General features: G+C 42.5%; 1 protein-coding gene across 1 annotated transcript in view; it reads right to left on the bottom strand.

Moving 5' to 3' along the window:
• Positions 1–19,113: 19,113 nt before the first annotated feature.
• Positions 19,114–21,307, bottom strand: part of SCARA3 (scavenger receptor class A member 3) — a 43,108-nt gene continuing 40,914 nt past the window's right edge. Inside the window, exon 6 of the mRNA XM_023636196.2 lies at positions 19,114–20,983. Within this exon, the coding sequence (XP_023491964.1) occupies positions 20,532–20,983 (452 nt within the window). The 3' untranslated portion in view covers positions 19,114–20,531. The remainder of the gene's footprint in view (positions 20,984–21,307) is intronic.

Below are 21,307 nucleotides of genomic sequence, written 5' to 3'. Positions count from 1 at the left end.
CGATATTCAGGGACTATAATATTGTCATCAGGCTCGGAGTCTCTGCTTTCTTATGGTGGCTTCTGTCTTAGACAGAGTCTTCTCTCATTTTTAGGCAAATGGCCACAGCCACTCCAGGCTTTCAGTCTTCTGACCTAGCTATGCCATAAAGAAGGAAGAGCCTCTTTTCTAATATTTCCAGGAAAAGTCTAGGGGCTGACACTTTTTTGGCCAGTGGTCCCACCTGTGTAACATGCCCACTCCTGCTCTCAGTGTGGCCAGAGCAATGCGATGTTCTCACTGGTCAGACCTGAGTCACTACTCCTCTCTGGGGGATGTGGATGGTGAGGTCAACCCTATCTGAACCACATGACATGATTAAAGGTGTCTACCCACAGGAAAACAGGGGTGTTGTTATCTGAAGAGGGAGTGGATGCTCGGTAAACTAACACAACAGCCAACTGCTGGAGGGAGCATGTGAGCTGGGTTTCAGGATAGGCAGGACTTCAGCTGGAAAGATAAGCAAGAAGGGAATTCTGGGAGAAAGAATGGTCCAAGCATAAGCCATGGAGGAGGTCTGGAGACAGTGTAAGTAGCAGCCAGGTCTCCCTGGGAGGCCCCATCACGGTGAAGGAGAAGGGCCTCCTGTCCTCTTTGTTTCTCATTTTTAAATAACACTTGTTGTTGTTATCATCATCAACATTATTTGTCTTTTAAGTTTTTATTATAGAAGGTTTCCAGCGTACACAAAGATGGAGACTAGACAATGAACCCCCATGTACCCATCACCCAATTTTATAATTATCAATGTTTTGCCAATCTTGTTTTATTTATCTGATCCTATGTGTATATATATTTTTTTTAAAAGATTGGCACCTGAGCTAACATCTGTTGCCAATCGCTTTTTTCTTTTCTTCTTCTCCCCAAAGCCCCTAGTACATAGTTGTATATTCTAGTTGTAGGTCTTCTGGTTGTGCTGTGTGGGACGCCGCCCCAGCACAGCCTGATGAGTGGTGCCATGTCCACGCCCAGGATCCAAACCAGCGAAACTCTGGGCTGCCAAAGTGGAGCGCACAAACTTAACCAATTGGCCACGAGGCTGGCCCCAGATCCTACGTAAATTTTAAAGCAAATCCCAGATATCAAATCCTCTCAACCCTAAATATTTTAGGTATGTATCTCTAACATATAGAGGCTTTAAAAAACATAATCACAGGTGCAGCCACTATGGAAAACAGTATGGAGATTTCTCAAAAAATTAAAAATAGAAATACCATATGACCCAGCCATCCCACTACTGGGTATCTATCCAAAGAACTTGAAATCAGCAATTCCAAAAGTTCCATGCACCCCTATGTTCATCACAGCATTATTCACAATAGCCAAGATGTGGAAGCAACCTAGGTGCCCATCAACTGATGACTGGATAAAGAAGATATGGTATATATACACAATGGAATACTACTCAGCCATAAAAAAGGATAAAATCGTCCCATTCACAGCAACATGGATGGACCTTGAGGGTATTATGTTAAGTGAAATAAGCCAGACAGAGAAAGACACTCTTTGTATGACTCCACTCATATGTGGAAGTTAAACATGTAGACAAAGAGAACAGATTAGTGGTTACCAGGGGAAAAGGGAGGTGGGGGGTGGGCACAACGGGTGAAGTGATACACCTACAACACGACCGACAAACAATAATGTACAACTGAAATTTCACAAGGTTGTAAACTATCATAATCTCAATAAAAAGTTAAAAAAATCACAATAGATTATCACACAGTAATTTCTTAATATGGTCTAATAACAAATCTGTATTCAAATTTCTAGGATTTTCCCCCAAATGTCTTTATAAGTTGGTTGGTTTGAATTAAAATCCAAAGTCCACACACTGCATTTGGTTGATATGTCATTTAAGTCTCTCTCTTCAGTAAACTTTTACTTGAAGATTAATTTGAACTCTCTTTTAATCTGTAACATTCCCTCTTCTCATAAGTTTTCCCACGCCATTGATTTGTTGAAGAAACTGAGTCATTCTGGGTTTGTCTGGCCAACACTTCAAGATCATGAAGATGATGTTTATTTGTTTCTCTCTTTGGAGCTGTTGTACACAAGCTGGAAGACAGATCTAGAGGCTTGATTACAACCAGAGTCAATTTTCTTTCTTTTTTTTGGCAAGTCTACTTAGTAGGCGGTGCTGTGTACTTTCTGTTGCATCATATCAGGAGGTATGTAATGTCTGGTTCTCTTAAAGGGAATAATTTCCATTTTTCACCTTTATGAAGGATGTTTGCTGTGAACTTTTTTGGTGGTCATTGTATTTTAGGTTTAAAAGTTCTCTTTTATTCCTAGTTTGATAAGATTTCTTTAAAGTCATGAATGGATGCTTAATTTACTAAATGCTTTTTCTGCATTTATCTGTTTTCTTTTCTGGTTTTGCTAACAGGTTTTCTATCCTTACAGAATAAGTTGGGAAATGCTCCCCATTTTTTCTGTTCTCTAGAAGAATTTGAGTGGGATTGGAGTTTTGTCTTCTTTGAATGCTCTGGTAGAATTTGCCTGTAAATCTTTCTGCGTGGGCCTGGGGTTTTCTTTGTGGGAATATCTTAAAGAACCAATTCAATTTCCTTAATGGCTTCAGAATTTTCAGGTTTTCTACTTCCTGAGTCAGTTTTGGTGAGTTGTATTTTCCTCTGAATTTATTTGTTCCATCTAAGTTTTCAAATTTATTGACATGAAATGTTCATAATATTTCCTCTTAAATGTCACCTTTTTCATTCCTAATATTCTTTATTTATGCCTTCTTTCATTTTTCTTGATCAATAGGATTTATCAATTTTATTAGTCTTTTAAAAGAACCAACTTTTGTCTTTGTTGATCCTCTCTGTATGTGTGTTCTGGTGCCCTTCACACATTTAAGTTGAGCACTTAGCTAGTTAATTTTAACCTTTCTTCTTTTCCTTTTTTTTTTTTAAAGATTTTATTTTTCCTTTTTCTCCCAAAGCCCCCCGGTACATAGTTGTGTATTTTCAGTTGTGAGTCCTAGTTGTGGCATGTGGGATGCCGCCTCAGCGTGACCTGAGGAGCGGTGCCATGTCCGTGCCCAGGATCCGAACCAGTGAAACCCTGGGCCACCGCAGTGGAGCACGCGAACTTAACCACTCGGCCATGGGGCCGGCCCCCTCTTCTTTTCCTAATATAAGTATTTAAGGCTGTGAATTTTCTCTCCAAGTACTGCCTCGGCTACATTCCTCAACTCCGAGATTTATAGACTTTTTAAAATAAAATACGTTAAAAATATTTTCTATTTCTATTTCAATCTAATTTTTATTACAATTTCTTTTTTGACTCATGAGCTTTTAGAAGTGCATTTCTATTATTTTATGATTTTTTAAATTGAGTGTTAATTTCTTGCAGTGATGTGACCAGATCCTGTGTGCGGTTCGATGCGTTGTCCCAGATGCATGCCTCTGTAGAAATCACACAGGGATCGACATGTAGACCGTTTCCACGACAGCAGACACGTGCCCTGTGCTCTTTCCCTCAATCCCTGCTCTTCCTCCACACAACCTGAGGCAGCAACTATTCTGTCTTTAGCATCATGGTGTAGCTTTGCCACTTCTAGCATTTAACATAAATGGAATCATACTATCTGTGCTCTTTTGTGTCTAGCTTTTCTTCAGTCTAGTGCTTTCTATGATGTTGGTTATACTTTTTATTGTTGTTCTCTCTCCCTCTTTTTCTTCGTCCTCATTCCCTTCCCCTCCCCTTCTCCTCCTTTTGAGTAGTTCACATTGCATTACATGAAAATACCACAATTTATTTATCCGTTCCCCTGTTGATGGATGTTTGGGCCGTTTTCAGTTTTTGGCAATTATGATGAAAGCTGCTATGATGTTTTTGTACAAGTCTTTTTGTGGAATATGTTTTTATTTCTCTTGGGTAAGTACTTCAGAGTAGAAGTGCTGAGTCATAGGGTAGGTACATGTTTACCTTTATGAAAAGCTGCCTAACGGTTTTCCAAAGAGATTCTGCCATTTTACACTCTCACAGGAACATCCTCACTAACATTGGACACTTTATGTCTTTTAAATTTTAATTATCCTTGTGAGCAAAATGTGGTATCCTAGTTGTTTTTATAAATCAATTTCATGGATGTACAATTCACATACAATATAATGCACGCATTCTAAGTGTATAATTTGGTGAGTTTTGACAAGTGCATTCACCTGTATAACCACCATACCCAATCAAGTTAGAGAACATTTCCATCACCGCAGAAAATTCCCTCATGCCCATTTACAGTCACTGGCACCCCACATCTGCTCCAGGTAACCCCTAATCTTATTTCTACCACTTTTGATTTGTTTTGCCTGTTCTAGAACTTCCTATAAATGGAACTGTACACTGTGTACTCTTTTTCTGTATGACTTCTTTCACTCAGCATAATTATTTTAAGACTCATCCATATCTTTGTGTCTAACATTAACATTTTCCTTTTTGTTGCTGAATGGTATTCCGTTGTATGGATGTACCACAACTTGTTTATTCATTCTCCTGATGATGGACATTTGGTTTGTTTTTACTTTTTGACTATTATGAATAAATATTCTATGAATATTCCTTGTACAAGTACTTTTGGATATATGTTTTTATTTCTCTTGGATAAATTCCTAGGAGGGGGATGGCTGAACCGTATGATAGGTGTATGTTTAACTTTTTAAGAAACTACCAACTGTTTTCCAAAGTGGTTGGGTCGTTTTACCTTCCTACCAGCAGTATGTATAGGAGAGTTTCAGTTGCTTCAGATCCTTGCCAACACTCAGCATGCTCAGTGTTTGAAGTTTTACCTATTCTGATAGGTGTGTAGTGGTATCTCGTGGTTGTAATTTGTATCTCCCTCGACACTGATGGTGTTGCCCACCTTTTCCTGCACTAATGTCTTTTGTGAAGTGCCTGTTCAAGCTTTTCACCAGCCATTTTCATGGGTGGTTTATCTTCTTATTGCTGATTACTTATGTTCTACATATTCATTACTTATTTACATATTACTGATTATTTATTTACATATTCTATTTATAAACTATTTGTCAAATATTTTCTGCTAATGTGTAACATGCCTTATCATTTAATTAACTGGATCTCTTAATGTGCAGATTTTAATTTTATGAAATTTAGTTTATCCATTTTTCTTTTATGGTTAACGATTTTCTTGTTTTAGCTGAGAAATCTTTGCTACCCTAACATCATGAAGATATTTTCCTGTGTTTCATTCTAGAAGCTCTATAATTTTAGCTTTTATATGTAGGCCTTGATCCATCTCAGATTACTTTTTGTGTGTAGTATGAAGTAGAGGTCAAGATATTTTTTCCCATGTGGATATCCAATTGTTCCAGCACCAATTTTGAAGAATCTTTCTTTTTCTCATTGACTTCTTTTGATGCCTTTATAAAAAATCAACTGGCCACTTAATATTGAGCTCATTTCTGACTCTTTTCTGTTCCATTTGTCTATCTGTGTATCTTTGTGCCAATATCATACTGTCTTGATTACTATGGTAACCACTGAAATCAGGCAATGGAAGTCCTCCAAATTGGTTCTTTTTATCTGAGAACTTTTTTCTTTTCTTTTTTGCTGTTCTATGTTATTTGTATTTCCATGTACATTTTTAGCATCACTTTCTCAATTTCTACAAAAAAAAAAAAACACGTGTAAGAACTTTGTTTGGGATTGCACTGACTCCAGATCAATTTAGGGAGAATGTGCAATACTGTCTTCCAATCCGTGAATATGTATATCTCTCCATTTATTCTAGTTTTAAAAAATTTCTCTCAGAAACATTTTATATTTTTATAAGTAGAGATTTTACACAAATTTTGTTAAAGTTATCCCCAAGTATTTTATGTTCTTTGATGCTATTTTAAGTGATATTTCTTGAATTTCACTTTTCAATTTTTTATAGCTAGTATATAGAGATACAACTGATTTTTATATATTGATCTTGTATCCTGTGACCTTGATAAGTTTGTTTTTTAGTGAAAGTAAGGTTTTTTTGTAGATTCCTTTGGAATTTCTACATATATAATTGTTTTGTTTGTAAATAGAGACAATCTTACTTCTTTTCCAATCTTTGTATTTTCTCTGCTTGCCTCATTGCACTGGCCAGAAGCTCCAGCACAATGTTGAATGCAAGTGGTGAGTCAACACCCTTGCCTTATTCCTGATTTGAGAGAGAGAGAGCATTTGGTCTTTCACCTTTAAGTATGACATTAATTGAAGGATTTCCATAAGACAACTCTATCAAAGTTTGGAGTTTCTTTTGATTCCTAGTATGCTGAAGGTTTTAATTATAAAATGTTGAATTTTAACAATTGTGTTTTTGCGTCTGTTGAGATGATCAAATATTTTTCTCCTTTAATCTGTATGTACAATGAACTGTATTAATTGACTTTCAAAATGTTAAACTAGGGGCCAGCCTGATGGCGCAGCAGTTAAGTTCCCATGTTCTGCTTCGGTGGCCCGGGGTACCCTGGCCTGGATTCTGGGTGGGAACATGGCACCACTTGGCAAGCTATACTGTGGCAGGCTTCCCACATATAAAGTAGAGGAAGATGGGCACAGATGTTAGCTCAGGGCTGGTCTTCCTCAGCAAAAAGGGGAGGATTGGCAGCAGGTGTTAGTTCAGGGCTAATCTTCCTCAAAAAAAAAAAAAGTTAAACTAACCTAGTGTTATTGTGATAAACCCCCATTTAGTCATGATGAGTTAGTCTTCTTTATGTATGGCTAGACTTGATTTGCTAATACTGCTAATTCAATTTGTAAGAATTTTTGCATTTATATTCATGAGGATTATTGGTCTATGATTTATCTTCTTGTACTTTACTGCTTCCCTCCTTCTCTTTTGAAATTTTGTGTAAGATTGATATTTATTCTGAAAATGTTTGAAAAAAATCACTAATGAAACCATCCCGGCCTGGCGTTTTCTATAGGGAAAAGTTTTAAATTATGAATCCAATGTTTACAATATGTATTGGGCTGTGCAGATTTTCAGTTATTTTCTATTAGTTTCTGTAATTTTTCTATTTCAAGGAATTTTTCCATTTCCTTTAGATTGTTGGATTTGGTGGTGTAATGTTGATCACGAATATTCCTTTGTTATCCTTCACTGTCTGTAGGATCCATAGTGGTAGCTCTTCTTTCATTCCTAATGTCATTAGTTTATTGCTTCTTCCTTTGCTTTTCTTGATCAATTTAGCTAGGGGTTTATCAATTTTATTTGTATTTTCAAAGAACTAACTTTTGGCCATGTTGATTTTCCTTATTGTTTGTTTCATATTTATTGATTATTTTGGCTTTAGTCTTTATTGTTTTCTTCCTTCAACTTATTCTGTTTTTAAATTTCTTTTCTTCTTCTAGTGTCTTAAAGTAGAAATATAAACCAATGATTTAAAATTTTTTCTTCTTTTCTAACATAGTCATTTAAAGCTCTAAATTTCCCTCTAAACACTGCTTTATTTGTATCCAATAAATTTTGGTATATTGTGTTTACAATATCAGTTCAAAATATTTTCTAATTTCCCTTGTGATTTTTTTCTCTGACCCATGGTTATTCAGAAGTGTTGGGTTTTTTTTATTTCTAAGAACTTGTGGATGTTATATGTATCTCTCTGTTATTGATTTCTAATTTAATTACATTGTGGAGGGAGAATATTGTCTGTATAATTTCAATCTTTTGAAATTTATTGAGACTTGCCAAAATAGCCCAGTATATGGTCTATTTTGGTGAATATTCCATGCGCTCTTGAAAATAATGTGTGTTCTGAAGTTGTGGGCTCTAGTGTTCTGCACATGCCAATTATGTCAAGTTGATTGACCTAATTCAGATCTTCTATAACATTATTGATGTTTTTGCCTACTTGTTCTATAATTTACTGAGAAAGTAATGTTAAACCTCCACCTACATTTGAATATTTTTCTGTTTCTCCCTTTAATTCTGTCAGTTATTGCTTCAGATTTTTTGAAACTCTGTTACTAGGTTTTTCTGCATTTAAGATTTTTATATCCTTTTGATGGATTCACACTTTAAACATGAAATTTATCTTTGGTAATTGTTCTTGTCTTGGAGTCTGCTTTGTCTGATATTTATATAACTATTCTAGCTTTCTCATGATTATAATTTGTAAGGTATATTGATTCCATTTTTTAAAATTTTGCTTATCTTTTTTTATAGTTAAAGCACGTTTTCTTTCAAACTGTGTATCATTAAATTTTACTTTTTTATCTAGTCTGACATTCTTTGCCTTTTAATTGGAGTGTTTAGTTCACTTACATTTAATGTAATTTTATATAATTGGTTTAAGCCTATATTGTTCTTTTTGTTTTTTTATTTGTCCTATTTTTTGTTCATTTACTCTCCTTTCCCATCTCTTTTTAGATCAACTGAGTATTTTTAGTGTTTCATTTTATCTCCTTTATTTGCTTTTCAGCTGTACCTCTTGGCTTTATTACTTAGTGGTTGCTATAAGAATTACAACATACATTCTTAATTTATCATAGCCTACCTTGAATTCATGTTCTTTTTTCACTCACAGATGGTGTAAAGAACATTCCACTCATCTACCTCCTTTACATTGTGTCACTATTGTCACTCATTTTACTTTTGTGTATGTAATAACTTCACAATGCATTGTGATGATTTCTCCTTTAGCAATCAATTTTCTTTTAAAGAAATTAAGAAATGAAAAGAAAAAGTATTTTATATCCGTAAACTTACCATTTATGGCATCCTTCATGGGGTTGGAGAGGAGGTTGTGTGGAACTCAATTTTCTAACTGATATAGTTTCCTTTTAGCCTGAAGATCTTCCCTTAACACTTTTTTGTGTGTGGATCTACTGGTGATGAATTTGCTCAGTTTTTTTATATTAAAATATCTTTTATAGTCCATGTTTGTGCCTTTAATATCATATTTAAGAATTCTTTGCCTAACTCACTGTCACTAAGATTTTTTCTTTTTTTTTTTTTTTTTCTGGAAGTTTTATAGTTTTAGCTTTTACATTTAGGTCTTTAATCCATTTTGAGTTAATTTTTATGTATGTTGTGAGATAAGGGTCAAGATTCGTATTTTGTATATCACTATACTATTGTTCCAGCACCATTTGTTGTAAAAGTTACCCTTTCTCCCTTGAATTGCTTTGGCACCCTTGTTGAAAATCAATAGACAATATATATGTAGGTCTATTTCTGAACTCTCTATTCTGTCCCATTGATCTATAAGTCTATCTATATCCTAATACCACATTATTTTGACTATTATAACTTTATAAGTCTTGAAATCAGGTAGTGTGAGTCTTTCAAATTTGTTCTTCTTTTGAAAAATGATTTTTGCTCTTCTAGGTCCTTTGCGTTTCAAAAAAGTTTAGCATCAGCTTATCAATTTCTAAAAAAGATTCCTGACAGGATTTTTGTTAGGATTACATGTAACTCGTTTAATTACATGTAATCCTAATAAATAGAGAAAATTCGTGTTGTAGCAATATTGAGTCTTATGATCCATGAACATTGTATATATCTACATTTATTTAGGTCTTCCTTAATTTCTCACAGCAGTGTTTTGTAATTTTCGCTTTTCTAGATTTCAGGCCTTACACATGTTTTGTCAAATTTATTCATAAATATTTCACATTTTTGATACTATTATGTTATTGCTTCTTATTTTAATTTCTAATTGTGCCTTGCTAGCATATAAAAACACAATTGATATTTGTATATTGACCTTGTGTTCTACAACTTTGTTTGCTCACTTGTTACTTCTGGTAGCTTTTTTGTAAATCCTTGGGATTTTTTGCATAGACAACCAAGCTATCCTCAAATAAAGACAATTTTACTTTTTCCTTTTCAATCTGGATAACTTCTTTTCTTTTTTACTTGCTTTATTGCATTGGCTAGGATCACCAATACGTGGTCAACTCAAAGTGGTAAAAGCATGCATCCTTACCTCTTTTCTTTTCTAAGGGAAAACATTAAGTCTTTCACCATTAAGTTGATGTTGACTGTAAGATGTCCTTCATCAGACTGAGAAAATTTATTCTATTCCTAGTGTGCTAGGAATTTTTCAAAATTTTTTTATAAATGAATTTTGGATTTTTTCAAATGCTTTTTTTGCATCTGGAGATGATCATATTGGTTTACTTTCTATTAATGTGGTAAATTGTATTGATTTTGAATGTTAAAACAACTTTGCATCCCTGAGATAAAACTTATTCATGATGTATTATCCTTCTTATTATATATTGTTGAATTCAATTTGCTAAAATTTTGTTAAGAAATTTTACTTCTGTCTTCTAAAGATATTGATCTATAGTTTTCTTTTTTTAATAATGGTTTTCTTTTCCTGTAATATGTATCATGTTTTGTTATCAGGGTAATGCTGGATTCATAGAATGTGTTGGCAAGTGTTCCCTCCTTTTCTAAGAGTTTATGTAGAATTTGTGTTATTTTTTTCTTGAAATGTGTAGCAGAATTCATCAGTGAGCCCATTTGAGTGTGAAGTTTTCTTTGTGAGAAGGTTTTTTAACAAAAATTTCATTTCTTTAATAGTTATGAGCTATTCACATTTATTATTATCTATTTCTGCTTGAGAGAGTTGTGGTAGTTTGTGTTTTTCAAGAGATTTGTCCATTTGGTCTAAGTTGTCAACCCTACTGTTCATAATATGCACTTATTATTCTTATCATGTCTTTAGGATCTTTAGTGATGACCCCACTCTTGTTCTTGATATTGGTAATTTGTGTCTTCTCTCCCTTATTTCTGATTAGTCGATCTAGAGGTTTATCCATTTACTGGTCTTATCAAAGAAGCAGTTTTTTGTTTTATGAATTTTTCTCTATATTTTTCTTTTTCTTTTATTCCTTATTTTTATTATATCTTTTCTTCTGTTTACTTTGCATTTATTTTGTGTGTGTGTGTACTTTTTTTTTTCTGGAGGAAGATTAGCCCTGAGCTAACTGCTGCCAATTCTCCTCTTTTTTTCTGAGGAAGACTGGCCCTGAGCTAACATCCGTGCCCATCTTCCTCTACTTTATATGTGGGATGCTTACCACAGCATGGCTTGCCAAGCAGTGCCACGTCCACACCCAGGATCTGAACCAGCGAACCAGGGGCCACCGAAGCAGAACGTGCAAACTCAACTGCTGTGCCACCAGGCCAGCCCCCTACTTTGCATTTACTTTGCCCTTCTCTTTCTAGTTTCTTAAGGTCAAATTTAGGTCATTGATTTGAGACCTTTCTCCTTTTCTAATATAAGTGTTTAATGTTGTAAATTTCCCTCTAAGCACTTCTTTGGCTATATCACACAAGTTTCGATATGTTTTTATTTTCATGAACATGATTCAAAATATTTTCCAATTTCTCTTGTGATTTTTGTCTTTGACTCATGGGCAATTAGAAGTGTGGTGTTTAGTTTCCATTTGTTTAGAGACTTAGATATCTTTCTGTGTTCATTTCTAATTTAATTTTATGTGGTCAAAAAATATACTTTGAATAGTTTGAATTCTTTTGAATTTATTGATACTTACTTCATGGCCCACAATATGCTCTGTCTTGCTAAGTGTTTTATCTGCCTTAGAAAGAATGAATATTCAGCTGCTGTTGGCTGCAGTGTTCTTCTCACATCATTAGGTCAAATTGGTTGATAATATTGTTCAAATCTTCTGTATCCTTACTGATTTTCTGTTATTCTACCAATTATTGAGAGGGATGTTGTTTTAGGCTTTATTGCTGAGGGTCTAGAATCGGCTCCTGGACCCCCACAGACTCTTGCCCTGCACATTCGAGCCAGCCATTCCAGGGAAATCTCTGCAAATTTCTGGAGCTCCTTCTCTACACAGCCCCTCCTGCCCAGTACCTTATCTGGTACCCAATTCCAGCTGCCTTGACAGCCCCAAACTCTATTCCTTCTACCAAGTGAGACCACTGCTCCCTGTTTGGGCCCCACTTCTCTGTGAGGTGGTTTGGCGAGCGTTCCTGGGCAGGAAGCTGAAGTGAATCTGCAGCTCGCCTCTCCTGTCCTGAATGCACTGTGTGGCAGCCCGTTACAGCTCAATAACTGTTTGTTGAACGAGTGAACGAATTCGGTGGGATGCCACACTGCCCATTAAGTTTTAAATGTTTCTATGTCTGGAAGACGGGAGCTCTGTGAAGCTGAAATAGGAACAATGATGGATGATGGGGGGCAAACAAGTTCCAAGTTGTAAACTTGGGGGTCAGGCTTGTCTGGGGCATTTAGAGGTTCTGGGTATTCACAAGAAGAAGGAACCATCAGATTACGAATCTGGGTAAGATCGTCATGTAGAGATTTTTTCTCACTTTTCCTATGGGAGAGTTCTGCTTTATTACAAGAGAGAATGTCAGAAGCAACAGAGTTGGTTTAAGGCAGTGGTGTTCAAATATTTTGATCACACACCCCATTGGTAAAAAAATTTTGTGATCATTCTTTTAATCTCCTAATATATGTAATTTTATTTATTTATAAATTATTTTATACATTTCTATTATTAGCTAATATCTCACGGCATAATTGTACTTAGGGCGATGTTTATCATTAAGGTTAACAAATATACATTCATTTTCAAGTCATGTTCGTGATCCTTCCAAACTCTTTGGCCAACTTCATGTCAGATCTGACTGTGTGGAAACAGAGTGTGACCTCGAGTGCATGAAACACAATAAGAAGACATTTTATGATTTAAGTTTGCTCCCCCGGAGGGTTTAGCTGGGCACCCATTTTGGAGAACTTGGGTTTAGGGAAAAGGCCGTAGGATGGTTAGCAGCCTGGCGGAGGATGGGCATCTGGCTTCCTTCTCAAAGTCTCCAGCTACACAGTGGGAAGCGTGCTCCTGTCTTTGTCTCCTGCACCCTCTTGCTAGTCCCCAGCCATGTTTAGTGACAAGGCAGCCAGGATAGGGGAAGCCTGGCAGCCCTGAAATTCGGGGCCTTGTTACAGCTTTGTCACTAATTTGCTCTGGGACCTTGAGCAGATCCATTTCTGTGGATCTCAGCTTTCTCAGGTGCAAAACACAGGCCCCACTGAATTCCCCATCCCACCATTCTGTAAGAAGTAGCTCAGTGTAGCTGACTTCCGTAAATCCTCGGTTCAAATTTGCGTAACATCTACATGGCCTTGAGTGAATTACTTTACTTTTCTGAACCTTGTTTTCCGACCGAACATGAAAATGCATTTAGTTTGTGAGGATTGGATAAGATACTATACATAAACCAAAAAATAATATTTTCCTTTCTTTATCTCTTACACTCATGGTTCTCAAATTTTGTATGGGGGCATCAGAATTCCCTGGGGAGTTCTTCCCTCAGTCTTCCTGTCCCATCCCATCTCTGCAATTCTGAACAGTGGGTGGGGGACGGAAGCCAGCAGTCTGCATTTTTATGAGCTCCTGGGTGGCTGTCCCTGCTGAGAGCCCTGCACCAACCTTTGCACATCTCCTACCACATCAAACACAGAGCCTTGCCCTTTGAAGTGTTCAAAGGAAACAAAAGGACTGGACAGGTGAAAGTAAGGAAAACAGTGACCTGTGCTTCCGCAGGTCAGGCGATCCCCAGGGAGGCTGCTCAGTGTGCTGGCCGCCTGTGTGTCCAGGCAGTCACTTGCCAGCCCAGCCAAGCCCAGCCCAGCCCAGCCCTGCTGGAAAGTACAGCGTGGTCAGACCATGTTTGTCAGCTCTCCTCTCCCATGGCTCTATTTTCACAAGTGTATTCAGGGCTGGCGCAGCAGACGTTGCCAGCTCAGCCCTGGCTGGAAAAGAGGAACTGGAGGAAGGCCTGGAGATTCTGCCCACCCCGCTGTCCTGCCCCAACTGGAGGGGCAGTGAGGCTGCCGGGGAAGAATGGTGAGCAGGCCTGGGCTTTTTAGAGGTATTCAAGGATGTCCCCAAACTTTAACCTCCAGGAAGCCCCCTTGCTCTCCTTAGAGGGAGGCCCAGGAGCTCCTTCAAGTCTTTGCAAATCTAAATTGCAAAGACTTGATTAATTAAACAACCCACTGGTGAAGGGCAGGATTGTAATCCAGTGGTTAAAATCCCGCGGGCTGTCACCTCTCAGCCTGGGTTCAGACTTTACTGCCTGGACCCTAGCAAGTTCCAGGAAAGCAACCAAGCAGGGCAGGAGGAAGAGCACTTGCTTAGAACTGCAGGACAGAGGAACCTGGTACATTCTGGATGGCTTCCAGATGAAGCCAAGTCCAGGCCACTCCCTTTGTCTCCTCGTGAAGAAACTGAAGGTCAGAGAGGGACAGTGCTAGGCCCAGTGTCCCAAAGGAGTGAAGGCCCCAATAGGGCAGAGGCAGAAGCATGACCTGCCCTGGTTCCATGTCCAAAGAGGGACTCCATCATGGAGCTCATCCAATCACCCTGCTCTGATGTGGGTTGGATCTATTTCACAAAGTTTATGCACAGAACAACATATTGATTCACGGTCTTTGCTACAGGCTTTATGGTTCTGATTGCCCGCCCCACCAACCCCGTGGTCAGCTCTTGGGATTTTCATCCGTACCTAATATGGTCCAGATAGCCTGAAAAGCCACATTAGTATAGGCGCTATTTGATGACATGGGACAGAGAGAGAGATCAGGGGGCACTTTCTGGGGAATGAGCAGCGGGAGCTGCCCAATGGTCCTGACCAACAGTGAAGCAGCCTGAAAACTGGAGTAGTGGCTTAACCAGGAGCAGGAGAAACCGAGAGACCAGAGTTCTAGTCCCAGATGGGCAACAGACCCCTAACCTCTCTCAGCCTTTGGTTTCTCACTTAAAAAGTAAAGAAGTTGAGCCTGATGACTCACCAACTCGTTCCTGGCTCTAACAATGCACGGAATGTGGGGTGGGAGTGCCCAGGGGCTCAAGTTCTAGCCACTCATCTGCAGAGGACAATAGCGAGTGCCACTGCAATTCAAGAAGCTCTGGATCTGTAGAGCCAGCTCTGATGGCCTAGTAGTTAAAGTTTGACTTGCTCTGCTTCAGTGGTCCTGGTTCAGTTCCTGGGTGTGCACCCACACCACTCTTCTGTCAGTAGCCATTCTGTGGCAGTGGCTCACATAGAAGAACTAGAAGGACCTATAACTAAAATATACAACTATGTACTGGGGCTTTGGAGAGAAAAAAAAAGAAGAGGAAGATTGGCAACAGATGTTAGCTCAGAGCCGATCTTTCCCAGCAAAAAAAAAAAAAAAAGGAAAGAAAGAAAAAAGAAGCTCTGGATCTGTATAATGAGGACTATCGTGATAATGCCAAGGTTTATGGAATGGTAACCATTGCCAGGTACTAGGGACTGAACTGTGTCCTCACAAAATCCATACATTGAAGCCCTAACCTCCAGTGTGACTGTGTCTGGAGACAGGGGCTTAGGAGGTAATTAAAGTTAAGTGAGGTCATAGAGTGGGGCCCTAATCGGATAGGACTATGGCCTCACAAGAAGAGGAAGAGAGCTCTCTCTCCCTCCCCCATACCTTTCTCTCTCCTGACCATGTGGGGACACAGCAAGAAGGCAGCCATCTACAAGCCAGGAAGAGGGTCCTCACGAGAACCCCACCATACTGGCACTTTGATCTTGGACTTCCAGCCTCCAGAACTCAGAAAATAAAGTTCTGTCGTTTGAGCCACCTAGCCTGTGGTATTTTGTTATGGCAGCCTGAGCTGACTAATACTGGGCAATTGGCCAAGAGCATCATCTCACTTAATCTCAGCAACCTCATGGGGTGCATACACTTATAATCCCCATTTTACAGGCAAGGAAACAGAAGCCAGAGAGGTCAACTTGCCCAAGGCTGAGTTTCAACAGAGATCGTCTAAAAAGTCATTATCTATGTAACTTTGGGAAATCAACCTCTCCAAACCTCAGTTTCCCCATCTGTCAAGTGGGAATAATAATAGTACATATAGATATAACATAGAGATATAGTACGTATGTAGATATAGAGATATAATAGCTACATTACAAATTGTAGTGAGGATAGATGAGCTAACACATGGAAAGTGCTTACGATGGTATTCTGTTGCGCAGTAACTCCTCCATTGTTGTTTGCTATTATTATTATTGTTGAGGTTATTCTCCTGTTCCTGTATTGCCAACCGCGGATTTCACGGCCAGCTTTGCTCATGGTCACTCTTGCTTTAGTGTATCTGATTTTACCATATGACCCCTCTCCCTCCACTTCTTCCTCTATCCCACAGAGGTAGACCCCCGACCCAAGGGGTTAGCAATCAGACTGCTCTCCTAGGAACCGGGCATTAGAAAGGAAAGGACTGAGTCCTTTGGTGATGAGCGGTAGCCCTGTTATGCTGGGCCTCGTGCAAACAGAAGATGCTGCTCAAGAGAAAGGCAACAAAGGAGCAGAGAGGAGAGGTCAGCGGGCACTGAGAGACAGAGAGATAGGAGATGGATCAGTGGTCTGAAGTGAAGAGAGAAGCTCAAGGCGCTGGTAGCTTTCCCCACCTAGGAACCAGCGGCCTAGCTGTTCTTCACTCTCTGCACTCTGATCCAACCTGCTGTGTTCTTTTTTTTTTTGAGGAAGATTAGCCCTGAGCTAACTACTGCCAGTCCTTCTCTTTTTTGCTGAGGAAGCCTGGCCCTGAGCTAACAGGGTGCTCATCTTCCTCTGCTTTATATGTGGGGTGCCTACCACAGCATGGCGTGCCAAGCCGTGCCATGTCTGCACCCAGGATCCGAACTGACGAACCCCAGGCCGCCGAGAAGCGGAACGTGCGAACTTAACCGCTGCACCACCGGGCCAGCCCCAACCTGCTGTGTTCTTATCATGCAGGTCTCTCCCTTATTTCCTTGCTAGAGGTTGAGAGGACCCCTGTGGCCAGAGAAACCAGAGGCCTGGGCCTTAGGGTGGGGGCGACTGCCTGTGAATCAGGCTGATTCCCCCAAACCACATGGCCAGGGACGTGTTGGTGGCAATTGTCTAGGACCCCTGAGTTTTTATGTCTTGGCTTTTATGTTCTCGACTCACCTCAGTTTTTGACCCTTGTGGCCTTGTCTCTCATTCTGGTTCCCGACTCATCCCTTGGAATTGACCCTAGATCTGACTTCCTTGGATTTTGACTCCAGGACATTGGCTTGCCCTCATGATCAGGCTTTCCCTGCTCCCACTTGCCAGGCCCCGTTCTCCGGGAGTCCGTGCTCATGCTGGCCCACACCCACGATGCCCCTGCCCGGCATGCCCTCCACCCCAACCTGCACAGTTAGTTTGAGTTTCCTAGAGGTTTTCTTGGGGACCCAGACTGTGAAATGACACCACTGGAACCTCATCGCTGCCTCGTTAAAGCCCATCATCCCTGTGCCACCACCTGGGTGATACCCTCCCTGCCTGCTCAGCCTCACCTGTCAGACTTGTCCCCAGGGACCTATCCTCTCCAGCCCTTGGCCTGCCCACGCACTGCACACGTGGAGAGCTGTCCATGTGCCCCTCTCCCCAACTAGAGGTGAGCACCTGCAGGGCAATGCCTCCTTCACCCCTGGAGCCCCCACAGTACCTAATCGATGCTCAACACATCTCAGGTGTTGGCAGGGAGGGGAGACCCCATGATACCATGGCAGTGGAGGAAATGGTGACGGCCTTGTGCCGTGGTCCCATTCGGCCCCATCCCCATTCTTCCACCTCTGTTCATTTCCTCTACTAAGCACCCTGTGAGGGTTAATTTTATGTGCCAACTTGACTGGATCACAGGATGCCCAGATATCTGGTTAAGCATTATTTCTAGGTGTGTCTGTGAGGGTGTTTCCGGGATATTAGCGTTTGAATTGGTAGACAGAGTAAAGATTGCCATCACTGAAGCAGATGGGCATCGTCCAATCTGTTGAGGGCCTGAATAGAAGAGAAACGTGGAGGAAGGAGGATTCTCTCTGTCTGCCTGACTGCTGAGCTAGGACATGGGGCTTCTGCTGCCCTTGGGCTGGGACTTACACTGTTGGCTCTCCTGGTGCTCAGGCCTTTGGACACGGGCTGGAACTACATGATTGGCCCTCTGGGGTCTACAGCTTGTAGGTGGCAGATAATGGAACTTCTCAGCACCTCTCTCTCTCTCTACATATATATCTATTTTTCTAGAGAACCCTGACTAAGACCCACCCTTTCCCACCCCCACCCCCCAAAATAAAAAAGCAAAACAGGGCACAGGGCTTGCACTAGGCAATGTCTATTAGTGAATGAGGTTACTATGCTCCCATAAACTGAATGTTTGTGTCCCCCCAAATTTATACATTGAAAACCTAACTCCCAATGTGACAGTATTAGGAGGTGGGGCCTTTAGGAGGTAAATATGTCATGAGGGTGGGGCCCTCATGAATGGAGTTAGTGCCGTTACAAAAGAGGCCCAGAAACCTCCCCCCCCAACATGTGAGGACACAGTGGGAAGTGGTCTACGGTCCAGGAAGCAGGCTCTCACTGATGCTGAATCGTGGCACTGTGACCTGGAGCTTCCAGCCTCCAGCACTGTGAGAAATAAGTGTCTGTTGTTTACAAGCCTCCAGTCCACGGTGTCTGTTATAGCGGCCCAAATGGACTAAGACATATGTCTTAAAAGCTGTTCCCGAGGTCAGAGCCCCACATGCAGTCCTGCTTCCTGGAGCAGGCCCAGCGGATTCCCGGGCGACCTGGCTGTCCTCTCTTTCCTGTGGACCCTGGAAAGCCAGGTTCTTTGGGGCAGGTCTGGCCTGGTCTCTTCCTACTTTCCTATTTTATCACCTTGTTTTAGAGACAAAAGAAGTATCACCCAGGTGTCCACGCCCGTCTTATTTTCCAATCTCATTTTAGCCAAAAAGGGATAGAGCCCTGCTGCAAGATGAAGAAAGCTCGCCTTGTTGCCCACTGGCTCCCTGCTCCTCATGGCTAATTCCCCCACACGCCCTTCATCCCTGGCCCCCACAGGACCATGGTGAACTCTCGGCAGAGCTCAGGGTCTCTGGAGTGAGGGGCCAGGGTTTCAGACCCAGACCCCACAGGGGGTCTGAATATCTAGGGGACCCCTCGTCCACTGATTCCACTTCAAAGCCCAGGGGAGGTGGAGCCCCTGGAGGCGTCATGCCCCTGGCTGGGCAGAAAGGACCAGAAGACACCCCCCTCCTAGAAATAGCTCTTTACTGAGTCAGTAATACTATGTCGCATGATATCATATGTAGACAGGAGACTTACATGGCAGTGGGGGCAGGCGTGCAAACCAGTTGCACATCTATTACAAGAAGGGAGATGGCGTTAAGGCTTTTGGAAAGGGGGGCGTGGGTGGAAGGGCTGGTCTCTGAGTCAGACTGGGGAGAAGACAGCTCCATGCCCCCACCCCAGGGGAGGTCAGAATCTGTTTGAACACAAAGGGAGGACAGCTTTACAACGAGTTAAGCCTATGGGTGGCCTTTACCCTGCGGTGGGAGCTTCCCAGGGCTCCTTTCTGCCAGTGTGTGCAGGAAGTCGGAGGTGGGCAAGGATGACTTCAAAGTGAGCCTCCTGCGGATTCAGGCCATTCCCTCCTCATCTGGTCTTGCTGCCTGTGCAGAGAGGCCTCGGGCCATTCTGGGTCACGGTGGTGTGAGGTCAGTGGGCAGCTGTGGGCAGGAGGAGAGCCAGGTGCGGGAGGGGAGAGTCACCCTGTTATCAGGGGTTGACCCTCCTTCAACCATCACAGAGGGGCCTACCCCAGGAATGGAGCGGGCTGGCCTCAGGGAAGCAAGGGAGGCAGGTTTGCACGCAGCACCTTCACACTGGCCTCTGCCTCCCCTCCTCCAGCTTTCTGGGTGCTGTGCCCCGCTTTGGCAGAATGTTCTAGGACCTGGATAGTCTCCCCGTGCAGATGCAACTCCTGCTCGGATTCCTTCGAGGATGCTCCTGAGAGGTGAAGGCAAGGATGAAGCAAGGCATCTTCCGCAGATGTGAAAAAACGCCGAACTCGCCAGGGTCGCCATGCGTGGGACCCGAGAATGATGGCCCCGTGGAGTTCCTCTGTCCTGTGTGAGGCAGGGGCAGCTCCTGGGACTCTGTTCCATGGCTAAGGGGAGGGTCTTGTGGTTGCCCAATCTACCTTGTCCCTGGAGTTTGAACACCATCCCCTGGAAAGCTGTTCCTGGGTCTTTTCAGCCACTGGGAGCCTCAGGCAACTGCTGGCTCGGATGGGTGTGAAGACGCCAGAAAGACTGGGGTTGGTCACCACCAATTCAGAGAGAGATTCAAGACCTTCCTCCCGAGGTAGCCACCTCCCTGGCAGGCTCAGTCACGGGAGAGGAGCGTCTTCTCTTGCCCTGTCCTCCTGCCCAGCCAGAGAAACCCAGTCAGCCCCCCGGCCAGCAGGGAAATGTGTGCGTGTGTGTGAGGGGCTGCTTTCTATGGTACAGTCACTACTGGGGAGCCTGGAAGTGCAGGGCAGGCCTGGGGGAAGGCCCTTCGAGATCAAAATACCACAGTTGTCTGTAGGTGTGGCTTTCTGGGGGCTCACTCTGCCCTGAGCCCCCTTCCCGGCATTCTCTGTGGTAGAGTCTGGGGCAGGGGCACTCCTCAGTAGCGGCTCTGGCTTCCCGGTGGGCCTGGGGGCCCCGGGAGGCCAGGGGGACCCTGGATGCCTGGTTCACCCTTAGGTCCCGTGGGCCCCCGCTGGCCTGGTGACCCTGTCTTCCCAGCAATCCCAGGTTTTCCCTGAGGCCCCTCTGGCCCTGGAGACCCTGGGGGCCCCTCTGGCCCTGGGGGCCCCACGTCCCCTTTGGGGCCTGGCTGTCCTCTCAGGCCTCCAGTTCCAAAGCTGCCCTTTGAGCCTTTGAGGCCTGGGAAACCTCGCAGGCCAACCGGCCCCCTTTCTCCCACAGGTCCGGTGTCCCCAGGCTGCCCCTGAGGACCCTGGGGTCCCGGGGGTCCCAAGCTGCCGGGGTCTCCTTTTGGTCCTCTGCCACCAACAGGCCCTTTCACACCCAGATCTCCCTTGAGTCCTTTTGGTCCTGGAGGGCCAGGGGCACCTAGGGTTGGAGAGAAGAGGGGAAAGGTCAGTCTATGAGGGGCAGGTCCCCCGAGGCTCCCCATGAAGTGGGTGTGGTGCAGTGGGCACAGCCCGAGGGTTAGACAACGCAGAGCCCAGGTCTGCCAGCTGCAGGCTCCGGGAGTTCAAGCTGTCACTTGACTTCTCTGAGGCGGCTTTCCCATCTGTGATGTGAGAATGAGAATACTCACCTGCAGGCTGCCGATCGGCTTCTGAAATAACACGGGAAGTATCTGAGACGAGGCCTGGGGCACAGCGGGCACTCATTGTGCCTTCAGGGCTTGTCCATAGTTCCACTTGTGCA

The sequence above is a fragment of the Equus caballus genome, chromosome 2 (assembly GCF_041296265.1).
Source record: "Equus caballus isolate H_3958 breed thoroughbred chromosome 2, TB-T2T, whole genome shotgun sequence".
Taxonomy (NCBI): Eukaryota; Metazoa; Chordata; class Mammalia; order Perissodactyla; family Equidae; genus Equus; species Equus caballus.
The sequence above is the reverse complement of the archived record's forward strand: the minus strand, read 5'-3'. Positions and strand labels throughout refer to the sequence as shown.